The 11,419-nt window shown below is 45.2% G+C and overlaps 1 protein-coding gene and 1 long non-coding RNA gene across 4 annotated transcripts in view; one reads left to right on the top strand and one right to left on the bottom strand.

Annotated features, from left to right (window-relative positions):
- Positions 1-379: 379 nt before the first annotated feature.
- LOC116660498 lies at positions 380-7,265 on the bottom strand. Its single transcript, XR_004316048.1, has 2 exons — positions 6,225-7,265; positions 380-2,207 (listed from the first exon to the last, which is right to left on the bottom strand). It is a non-coding gene; the product is annotated as an uncharacterized LOC116660498 (long non-coding RNA).
- Positions 7,266-7,382: 117 nt separating this feature from the next.
- Positions 7,383-11,419, top strand: part of UBE2V2 (ubiquitin conjugating enzyme E2 V2) — a 33,329-nt gene continuing 29,292 nt past the window's right edge. The window contains exons 1-2 of one of the 3 annotated variants that reach the window (XM_032470090.1): positions 7,499-7,534; positions 10,732-10,780. In XM_032470090.1, the coding sequence (XP_032325981.1) occupies positions 10,747-10,780 (34 nt within the window). In that variant the 5' untranslated portion in view covers positions 7,499-7,534; positions 10,732-10,746. Of the gene's footprint in view, positions 7,535-10,731; positions 10,885-11,419 lie in introns of those variants that run through there. The other 2 variants (XM_032470091.1, XM_014552180.2) reach the window with 2 other exon arrangements.

Raw genomic sequence — 11,419 nt, 5'->3', positions numbered from 1 at the left:
ACTCAGCTTTTATCATTATCCATAAATGTGTTTTTAACTGAGCCTGCGTTCCAGTCAGGATTTCCCTTTGCCTCTAAATACTTCCTAAAAACCACATGTATCCTCAAACAGCCAGCTTGCCTTATATAACCACCACAGGACAATTTCATAACAATCAAAAAAATCAGTATTTACCCCCTCTACAGACAATTAAAATTTCATCAGTTGTCTCAACAATGTTTTTCACAGCAAAAATGAAAATAGCCTGTTTCTGCTTCAGGGTCACAAGCTGCATTTAGTTTTCGGGCGTCTCCTCTTCAGCCTGGCACATGCCTTGGGCTTTTATCTTTTCATGACCTTGACATTTTTAAAGAATACAAACCAGTTTTTTTTGTAAATGTCCTGAAGTTGGGTTTGTCTGAGGTCTTTTTTTTTTTTTTCCCACAGACCACATCTTTATTCATTCACCAGTCGATGGGCACTTAAGCTGCTTCCAAGTGTTGGCTACTGCAAATAATGCTACTACGAACACTGGGGTGCATGTATCCCTTCAAACCAGTGTCTTCATTTTCCTCAGGAAAATACCTAGATGGGGAACTGCTGGCCTGAATGGTAGTTCTATTTATAATTTTTTCTAGGAACTTCCATACTGCTCTCCACAGTGGCTGCACCAATCCACACTGCCCCCAACAGTGCACGAGGGCTCCCTGTCCTCCACACCCTCTCCAACACTCGTCGCTTGTCCCTTGGTAACAGCCACTCGGACAGGTGGGAGGTGACAGCCCACTGTGGTCCTGATCCGCACCCCCGCTGACGAGCGGTGCTGAGCATCCTTGTGTCCGCCTGTATCTGCACGGCCTCTTTGGAAAAACATCTATTCAAGTCCTCTGCCCTCCTTTTAGTCAGGTGCTTTGTTTTTCGATGTTGAGTTGTTTGAGCTCTATTGTACATTTTGGATATTAACTCCTTCTCAGATATACTGTTGATAAATACCTTCTTCCACTCAGTATGCAGTCTTTTTGTCTTGTTGATCTCCCTTTGCTGTGCAAAAGCTTTCTAGTTTGTAGTCCCATTTGTTTAGCTTTGCTTGTTTCCCTTGCCTTGTTATATATTAAAAACTATCCTTACATCAGGTTTAAGTAGACCACAGCTTAGGAGATCTTGGACCTTTTTCATTTCATATTTACGCTTTTTAGCAGTTAGTAAAATTGCTCTCTTACAGGTTGACTCATAAACAGTTACAGTTGTGCCCATCCCCATGGATAAGACGGTTTTCTGCTGGCGTCTTCAATCCAATGTGTGGACGTGATGGTGGTCCTTTTGGACTTAACACAGCTCTTTTCACTTGTGGCCGTTTTCCCTTTTCAGGTCTCAGAAAGCACTTGTTGCTTTGGAAGAAAATATGAAATTGTTGTTTATTCCTTCACCAAGATGTGAAGGTTTTTGAGAAATTATGTGGCCACTGCCATCCGGAACATACTGGGTGCTAAAATTATCAGCAGCTGTCCTGGTTGTAATTAAAACCTCAGCTACACAACAAAAGGACCCCAAGGCTTCTCCTCACGAACCGTAAGTTGTCAGATTTTCAAGATTATCGTGGTGACTTACTTTTGAGGTGCAGCACTTCATGGCCATTATGGGTGCATCAGCACCAGCGTCTCGCACCTCATTTCTATCAAATCCACAGTCCCCCAGCTTAACATCTGTGCTTGTAGCACTGGCATCCAAGGGGTTTACAGTGAGTTCTTTTACAGCACTGACCACTGAGGTGATCATTTGAGAACCTGAAAGGAGGCAAACTGTTGCTGCAGGCAACTGTCTCATTCTAGCTGCCAGCAGAGTAGCTTCTTGCTTGCGTGAGGTGGGCAATTACAATCCACTGGTGGGACGCTGCACTGGCCCAGGCTCACCAATCCCCAACTCACCCCCAGCGTGCGTGGCGGGGCGGGCCTGAGGTCTTCACGGTTGGATTCCGGGCACCACTTGGCAGGCGCACCGCGGCAGTGAGGCTGTGTCCTCAGCGCGTCACGTCAGGGGGTCAGTGAACCTGACCATTACCGGTGAGGCTGACTCGATCACCTGAGTCTCTTCCTTGTAAATGACTAGTTTTCTCCAAAATTATAAATGCCTGCGGGGAGAAAATCTGGGGCTGTGTAACTTGTTTCTCGTCAGGCTTTGAGAGTTGGCTGCACATACGACCCCCTTTGCCCTCGAACGCTGGGACTGACCTGTTTAAAACAAATGAAATCTCATTATTCCAACTTGGCAATGCCTACAATCTGACATTACATCCCTCATTTCTGAAAACCTTTAAAGGTTACCTAATCTAATTAGGATAAAATGGAAATGCCTTGTCATTCATAACCAGAACACCATGGGATCTGACCCACCTGCTTCTGGAACCCCATGACTAATCAGAACCTTCCAGTCACCCTGGATTTCCTTCAGTGGCCAAACTGGCCCATCTTCAAGGCCCAGGACAGACACCACAACCTTCCCGTCCAGAGGCCCACTTCTGCCTGCCCCAGGCTCCTGCCCTCAGCTGCCGACGCTGTCCAGGCTCCCTCCAGGTTTCACACGTCTGCCCCATGATCTGAGCAGCAGTCCTTTCCCGAGACGGCCTGGTTCTGACTGCCAGCACTGAAGAACAGGGCGGCCAGACATCTCTGTCAGTCTTCACCTCGTTACACCTTTTTCTTTTTAGCACTTACCATGGTTGGAAATTATCTCGTATATCTATTTATTTAAGAGTTTACTGTTTGTCTGCTTCCATTAGCATGTAAGCTCCATGAAGGCAGAGACTTTTTCCAAGGCAGCTACAAATTGTCCAGATAAAAAGCAACTTACAAAACCTTGTGGGCCCCACGTTCACTGCAGCTCTGTTCACAACAGCCAAGACACAGAAACAGCCTGCATGCCCGTCGATAGGTGAGTGGACAAAGAAGCTATGATGTATACACACAATGGAGTATTAGTCATCCGTGAAAAAGAAAACCCTGCCATTTGTGACAACATGGAAGGACCTAGAGGGTTTTGTGCTCAGTGAAGTAAGTCAGAGAGAGAGATACTGTTTGATCTCACTTGTATGTGGAATCTAAAAACAAAATTTAAAACCTCACAGGTGTTTGCCCTTCACTCTTTCATCTCACTACTCCCTATCACAGCAAACGGAAAGTTACAAACTTTAAAATCTGCTTCTATTTCTTTCCAGCTTTATCAGCTTCTGGCAGAGACCGGGTGAGGGATCCCTGTTTTATGTGACACTTGCGTCGCCCAGACCAGGCACCACGCTCTCCCCGCAGCAGTGCTGTTCCCTTGTCACAGACGAGTCCCCAGTCCCCACACGACTCCAGCTATCCCCCCACACACACCCGTTGAAGGGGAGTCGCTGAGAACAGCCTCTTCTTTGCAGAGTCTCCTTGCACTGAGGACTGAAGTGAAGGGACGATTTCTAAAGAGAAGGTTGCCTGCAGGGAAGGCCCAGTCTTCCACAGGACCACCTGAGTGCAGTTACATAGGACGGGCCTGATTTGCCTCAAAAGAACAGCGTCAGCCTTCCGACTCAAGTATCTGATTAAGTGAAACCTGCAGCTCATAAAATTCAAGTCTCCATTTCACCTTCTGCTGCTCAGATGCCCATAGCTTCTGGCACAGCCTCCCTGCTCTTCAATGGGATTCCAAAGGCAAAGTGTGTGATCCGATGGCTTTTAGGACTGTGAAACCTAAATGCACAATCTCACAACAATGCGAAGTCCTTCCTTAGCTGGAAAATTGTAACAGTTGATAAAAAATGTTAGTCAATTTGAAAACTGCATGGAGCATCTGTAGTAGCAGTTTCTGTAAGCTATCTGCTGTGATTATTTCAAACAGGTCTGCAGTACAAGGTCCCTGAGCACTGGATCTATTTCTACATTATCAGACCCATTAACACTCGAGTAACCAGAGGGCCAAACTCAAGCTCAGTGAAGTGTATTTTAAGTGTACGAAACTTTTCCTCTGAGCCGTGGTGCTCTGGAGGAGGCTAGAGCACTAGAGAATCAATAATTAATTGGCAAAATGCTCCTCCTCCTCTTCAGGCATTATTACAGCAAAACAACACCAGACTCAAGAATAAAGTTTAATGACTGCTTCTTTCAAGACTCTTGCAAATTAAGAAAGGATACAGTAAATGCAGGCAAAGAAGTGAAATTATGGACAATCACAGAGGCTTCAGAACCAGGTATAGCACATCCTTGGTCACGTACTCAGTAAATGTCTACAAACACTTACAACAATGCACCTTGTGCCCCAGTTGCCTCTACCATCCTGGAACCTGAACTTGCCGAATCATCCCTGCCTGCAGTTTAATACTGAAGTGTGCTGCAAAACGCAGAATAGCTGGAAGGTCATATACATCCAACCACTGTCACATGTGAAATTTTGCTCAGAATTAATATTTAAATGAGATGAGGCTTCAGAAGAAAAGATGCCAGCTTGGCAAACTTCCAGGCATGTGAAACTTTGCTCACTTATCCTCAATATCAGATTGCCAGACTATAGGTAATCCTACATAAACTCTACTTCTCATGAAGAACAATAGTTCCATGAAATAGGCTTTGAATGCGGAGTTCCAGGTGCTTTCCAAACTGTTGATTTTACATACTAATGATTCTAGAACAATGCTGCTGTCATGTTAAGCTACTCTGTTACCTAACCAGCAGCTGTTATGAAAGAAAATTGAACTTTATCCACCATGGGAAGACTGATTCATGTTGCTGGTAAGTATGTTTCTCTAAAATGGTAATATTTTGTCTTTCCCTTTTGTGCCCTCTGCATGTTAATAATATATACGAAGGTTGCTCCGACATACCAACTTTTTTATTGAAGTAGTTGATTTACATTATATAAGTTACAGGTATGTAAGTCACAATTTTTAGAGGTTACACTCCATTTAGTTACTATAAAACATTGGCTGTATTTCCTGTGCTGCACAGTACATCCTTGTAGTTTGTCTTCCACATAGCAGTTTCTCTCTCTCTGTCCCTTGCCCTGTATCGCCCCCCCCTTCCCTCTCCCCACAGGTACCAGTTGCGCTCTGCATCTGTGGGTCTGCTACTTTCTGTTTTATTCACTAGTTTGTTTTATTTCTTAGAGTGCCCATATAAGTGATATCAAACAGTATTTGCCTTTCTCTGTCTGACTTATTTCACTGAGCATAATACCCTCCAAGTTCATCCATGCTGTTGCAAATGGCAAAAATTTCATTCTTTTTTATGGCTGAGTAGTATTTCATTTAATATACAACTTCTTGTCAACTATACAGTGAAAAAAGAAACTCCCTGCTGTTACTGTACATTAGCTAATCTTACAAACATTGAGTAAACATTATCAAACATCAAAAACTCTTCAATGAGTCTCAAGTGTAGACTGAACAACACACTTCTAAATAACACCCACGGCAAAGATGAAATCTCAAGAGAAATTTACAAAGCTTAAAAAAAAAAACCCAAAGGTATAGTTGACTTACATTGTATTAGTTTCAGGTGTATTTGTAGTGATTTGCAGTCTGTAAAGGTCAAGCTCCATTTAAAGTTATTATAAAATACTGGCTATGTTCCCTGTGCTGCACAATATATCCCTGTAGCTTATCTACTTTATACATAGTAGTTTGTACCTCTTACTCCCCTACCCCTGTGCTGCCCTTCCCCCTTCCCTCTCCCGACTGGTAACCACTACTTTGTTCTCTGTATCTGTGAGTCCGCTTCTCTTCTGTTACATTCATTAGTTTCATTTCTTAGATTCCACATATAAGTGAAAATATAAGAGTATGTATTCTGTCTCACTTCACTGAGCATAATAGGTCCATCCATGTTGCTGCAAATGGCATTATTTCATTCTTGTTATGGCTGAGTAACATTCCATTGTGTATATACCACATCTTTATCTATTCATCTGTTGAAGGACACTTAGTTTGCTTCCATGTCTTGGCTATTGTAAGAGAGTATTAGTTTCCTATTGCTGCATCCAAATTAGCCCAAAATGTAGTGGCTTAAAACAGCAAACACTTGTGATCTCATTTTCCGTGAGTCAGGAATCTGGGTAAGCATTAGCTGGGTTCCTCCGCCGCAAGGTCTCTAGCAGAGTTGCAATTAGGGTGTTGGCCAGGACTGCAGAGTCATAGGAAAGCTTGACTGGGGAGGAGCTGCTTTCACGTTCACCCCCACGTTTGTTGACAGGATTCAGCTCTTCATGAACCAGGGCCTCACCTTCTCAAGGTTAGTGGCCAGAGGATGACCTCAGCTCCTGCCACGTGGGTTTCTGTGTAAGGCAGTTGTCAGGATAGCAGCTGGCTTCCTCAGATGGAGTAAGAACAATGTGGATGGAATCTACTTTTTTAAAAACATAATCTCAGAAGCTCTATGCCTGCACTTCGGTCTTATTTCATTCATTTTATTCATTGGACGTTGGTCAATAAGCCCAGCCCACACAGAAGGCAAGAGGCTTTAATAAAAAAGGCATGAACGCCAGGAGGGGATCACTGGGAGCCATCTTCGAGGCTCCCTACCACGAAAAGGAAACGAAAGCCGTGTAGCAGTGTCACTTCATATTAGGGGGCGTGGCTGGGACCCAATGGGAGGACAAGGCAGCGGACCTCCAAGCTCAGAAATTAAGAAAGGCTCTCTTTTCCCAAACCTCAGCCGCGTGTGAGACACGGCGTAAACAGGGGTGCAGGGCGGAAAGAACGAAGGGTCCCCACCCAGCAGAAACTGCCCCTCGGTGTGCGTGACAAGGGCTCAGACCGTGAGCGCCGGGGGCGGCCGGACAGGGGGATTAGGGGGGCCAGGACGCGGCGGGCGGAGCTCGGTCAGCGCCCGCTCCGTCGGGACTGCGGGTCCCCGCGCCCCACCCCTGGGGCCGCAGTCCCGGGTGTCGCCCGGCTATCAGGGCGTCCCCGCCGGCAAGGCTACCCGCGCGGGGAGCTTCCCCCGGGGCGCAGGGATGCTCCCTCATTACTAGGAAATTCTTACACTTTTTGAAAGAACTTTCTAGACTTAGACCGAGGTTCTAATCATGTTCCAATGTCACGCTGAAAAGAAAACACGCACTAGCTGGCGTAACCCTAGGGGCCCTTTACGCTTTCCGCGAACTCCTGGCTCCGATCCACACAGAGCGCGCCCCGCCCCCCCAGCTCCACACACACACGCGCGCCACCTCTGCGCCCGGGGAGGCCCGCGCGGCGTCCGCGCACCTGCCCGGACACACGCCTATGACGTCACGCCGGCGCGGGCTCTCCCAGGCAGCTGCCCCTCACGCAGCATTTCCGCCTCGCGCGTTAGCCCTCCGCTCCGGTGTGCGGCTCAAGTCAGCTCCCCCGAGCTCTTCCTTCAACCCTCTTACTCTGCACTAGCGGCTGCGTCTCGGGAAGCCGGAAGCCGCCAGGCGAGTCTGCGGCGACGCGCCGGAAGCCGCCGGCCGGAAGCCGCGGGGCGGGCGGCGGCGCTCCCGGAAGTGGCGCGAACGTCGCGTGCGTGCGTGCGGTGCGTCCGGCTGCAGGAGAAGATGGCCGTCTCCACAGGTCGGTTACCGGCCGGCCGCCTGCTTTCCCACCCCGACCCGCGCTGCGCCTCCGCCTGCCGCTGGCGGCCGGCCTGGCCGTGTGGGAGAAGCCAGAATCCTGCCTCTCTGCCGCCGGGCTCCCCGCGGAGCGCAGCGGGGAGCAGGGAGGATTCGCGCGGCCGTCGGGGCGGCGGTCGTGCCCGTCCGTCGGCCGCGCGCTCGGGGGCCAGGCTTGGCCGGGGGCCGGCGGGCGGGGGCGGGCGGGGTCCCGCGGGCGGTGTGGGAGCGAGGAGAGGAGCCCGGGGCGGGCCGCGTCCACCTGGGTGCTGAAGGGCTCGCGTGGGGTCCTGGATGGAGCGGATCCCATCCCCCGACTCGCCTTGATGTGGGCGGAGGCGGACCGGACCGTTCTTACCTGAGTGTGTCTTGCTGTTTATTTGAGTCAAAAACTGCGGTGCAGAGTAAAAGCGCAGAGCGAGGTGGAAGCTAATTGAAGAAAAAGCGACTTCTTAGATTAGCTGTTCAACTGCTGTGTCGTGCTGAACACAATTTCGGTTTCCTATGAATACAGACTTCAAGTATTAACACTGAGGTGTTAGGAATTTGACCGTTAAAAGGTGTGAAGTTTAAAAGGCTGTTTTATAGCTTTAAAATGTTAATACATATGATCTTTCATTTATCCTTATTGTTTAAACCAGATTATAGAATAGTGTCATATTTTATGCCATCGTTGCATAATAAAACGAATTTTCAATTCTATAGGCGCTAAAATGGAAGGCTTCAGGGTATATTGTTTGATACTTTCAAGGTAATAACCATTCTACATCCATTTTAATGAAAAATTGTGTCTTTTAGATTCGTTTTTCATTACTTACAGTTGTTGGAGTAAGATCTTGAACAGTTTTAGCGTTGGGGAAGTATTTCGGTATACTTGAGGTCAGAACCAATTAGTAAAGCATGGATAATTTAAAGAGTGACATTTTAGTAATAAAATTTTAATTACTGACCCTGCTGTTTGAAATCGAACTGTGCTTGTGAATGGGGCCATGTCCTTTAGAGTTGTGCTTAGTACCTACCTATAGGCTCTTGAAAATGTAGTGATGAAGTGGTATATTTTAATTTGATAATTTTCACTTTGTGGATTTCATTTTTTATTTAAACATGTTTTTCCCCCTCTAATATTGTACATATAAGAGAGTGTAGAAATATTTTGAGAAGATTAGATTATGTTAATGGCAGATACTTTAACCACATATAGTCAGTCTTGGAAGTTGAATATAAACTATAAAAAGTTACTGATTATTAGTATATTTATTGTACATTGGAATCTTGCATTTTGTAGTTTATATTTCAGGTATCTAATTGTTACATTTACACTGATTTTAGATTTATAAAATTTGATACCTTAGCACAGTTAAAAAATATATTTTAGGCAGTTAATTGATGTTTTCTTAAACCACTGAGATTTGTTTTGAAACTGTTGCTAAAACCCCCCCTGGTCAATTTCATATCCCACTTACTCATTTTGTGTACTTTATATCATTGACAGTATTCTCCAACTGGGGGAGAAAGGAGTGCAGAAGCAATTTTGGACTATGTTTTGAAACTATTTTAAAATTATACTTTCTATTAGCTATACTTTTGTTTGCTTCTGGTAGCATGGGAGGGAAAGAGTACCTGTGTAGTTGTGAAATTTAAAATTAGGTGAGCTAGATAGATGTCCTGTACATGTTTTTTATTTAATCTTGATAAATAATTGTTTGATAGGCCAAAAAGGAAAAACACCTGGCAAATATTTTTTGATCTTTATTCAGACATTTTTTATTGTGTGTCATCTTAAGTCACATGCTTTTACCCTTTTCACTGGAGGAAAAACTGGGGAGGGGGACTCTAATTAGACTGAGACTTCTGAGCTGAAACGCACTCTGCCCTACCAGCCAGTCCTCTTGTTTTGCAGATGAGAAAACTGAGGCCCGAGGAAATACAGGGTTTTACGTAGTTGTCTAGTAACAGAGTCAAGATCAGAATCCAAGTTTTTTTTTTCTTTTACTCAATCTAGTGCCTTTTTCCATCATGAGGAACTATGATTTTTGGAATAATCCTGAATTTAGGAATTTTACTCCCTTTTAGGCTTGAGAGTGGCTTTCATACTTCACTTCCCAGCAGAAACCTTGTTTCAGACTCTTAAATGGTTCATGGTTGAAAGCAGGGCTGTGGTGGAGAATCTAATGGCTAAGTTCCCCTTTCCCAAGACACAGTCACCTGTGGGGCAAGATGGTTTCACATGACACAGCTTAAGAAACATTACTCTAGGGAATAGAAATTTATTAGTGTATTTAGTACTTGTGATTCAAAAATTTGATTATATCCCGGCACTAACACAAGAATTAATGTTAAAAAAGTATGTGCAGTACATAAAATAAATTTTTAATTTTTGAATAGTTTTAGATTTACAGAAAGATCGTGAAGGTAGTGCAGAGAGTTCTCGTGCACCTTGTATTCAATTCCCGGTTGTTCACATCTGACGTTAGTATGGGGCATTCGTCAGAATTAATGAGCCAGTCTTGACACATTTATCATTAACTAAATGTGTTCAGGTTTCTTTAGTTTTTACCTCATGTGCATTTTCCGTCCCAGGATCGGATCGCATGCAGGATATACTGTAATGTGAAACATTAAAAAATTTTTCTTACCACTTAATTATACTACTATTACAGTGGAGGTCTCGTTTCTGAATGCAGGTGATTGTAAAATGTCTTTTTGTTGTTGTTGCCTTTTTTTTTTGTTAGTTTTATTGGGGGGGAGGTAGTTAGATTTTTTAAGTTTACTTATACTTGGAGGAAGTGCTGGGGATTGAACCCAGGAACTTGTGCATGCTAAGCATGAGCTCTACCACTGAGCTATACCCACCCCCATAAAATGTCTTCTAAGTTATGAAGGGCTCAGAAAAAAAATGGAGTATTTTTTTCTTTGATGGTAGGTCTATGTAAGGCATCTGGGTTGAAAACGAAACCAAAATAAAACCTAATTACCTTTTTCAGCAGTGGTCAGTATTATGTGTCCTGGAAACTTGGTTAGCAGTGTTTTAATTCCTCTGCTGCCTAGGAGGTTACTGTGCCATGCTCGGTGTGCCTCCAGGTCTTCTGAGCCTTACTTACCCATCCTTTCTATGGGAAGTTCGGGCAGTATGATTTTGCTTGTTTTCTCCGTCTGCAGGATGGAGCTGTGTGGATGTGGGCAGACGTTGGGAGTAGCAGCAGAAGAGGTTTGCCATTCGTGTTCTAACTGATGGTTCTGATGACCAGGTCAGGGCTATTTTACATGATGAACACGTGACAGAGGGTAGGGGTCTAAACCCTGCCTTGCCAGGTGAGAGGTTTAACCTTACATTAACGGTTATGCAGCCAGATAGCAGGCATGCTTCAAGCAGTATATTCTTTGTAAGTACTGGAAGTATGCCACAGACTTTTCAGCCTAGCCACCGAATGTTACTGAAAAGTACAAGCAGTAGAGCTTGGTGTGCTGTCTGTCGTTCATGCTGTTGTCAGCTGCCGCCTAGATTATCAGGTGTGGTTTACTAAGCGCTGTTGATGTGACTGTTACCTGAGAGGATACAGTTAAGTTACTGAAAAGGTTTTCATTTTGTAGAGTGTTTACCCTACCAGAAGCGACCTGGAGGGAAGTTTACGTCGTCTCCAGTTGCAGCTCCCAGAGGCACAGGAGAGCCTCACACACTCGAGTGAGTGGGTGCGTGGTCTCCATCAGAGGAAGACCTCACATCTTCCCCAGGGTCCTCACTTCCCTCGGAAATCCATGCTAGAGAGGAACCAGAGGCTGCTGTAGTTGACTGACTTTCTTCCACTCCCTGGTTTATTCTAAGGGAAACATTCCTTCTTAGTTCTGA

Source organism: Camelus ferus, chromosome 29 (genome assembly GCF_009834535.1).
Source record: "Camelus ferus isolate YT-003-E chromosome 29, BCGSAC_Cfer_1.0, whole genome shotgun sequence".
Lineage (NCBI taxonomy): Eukaryota > Metazoa > Chordata > Mammalia > Artiodactyla > Camelidae > Camelus > Camelus ferus.
Note: the sequence above shows the minus strand (reverse complement) of the source record. Positions and strands in the feature narration are given on the sequence as shown.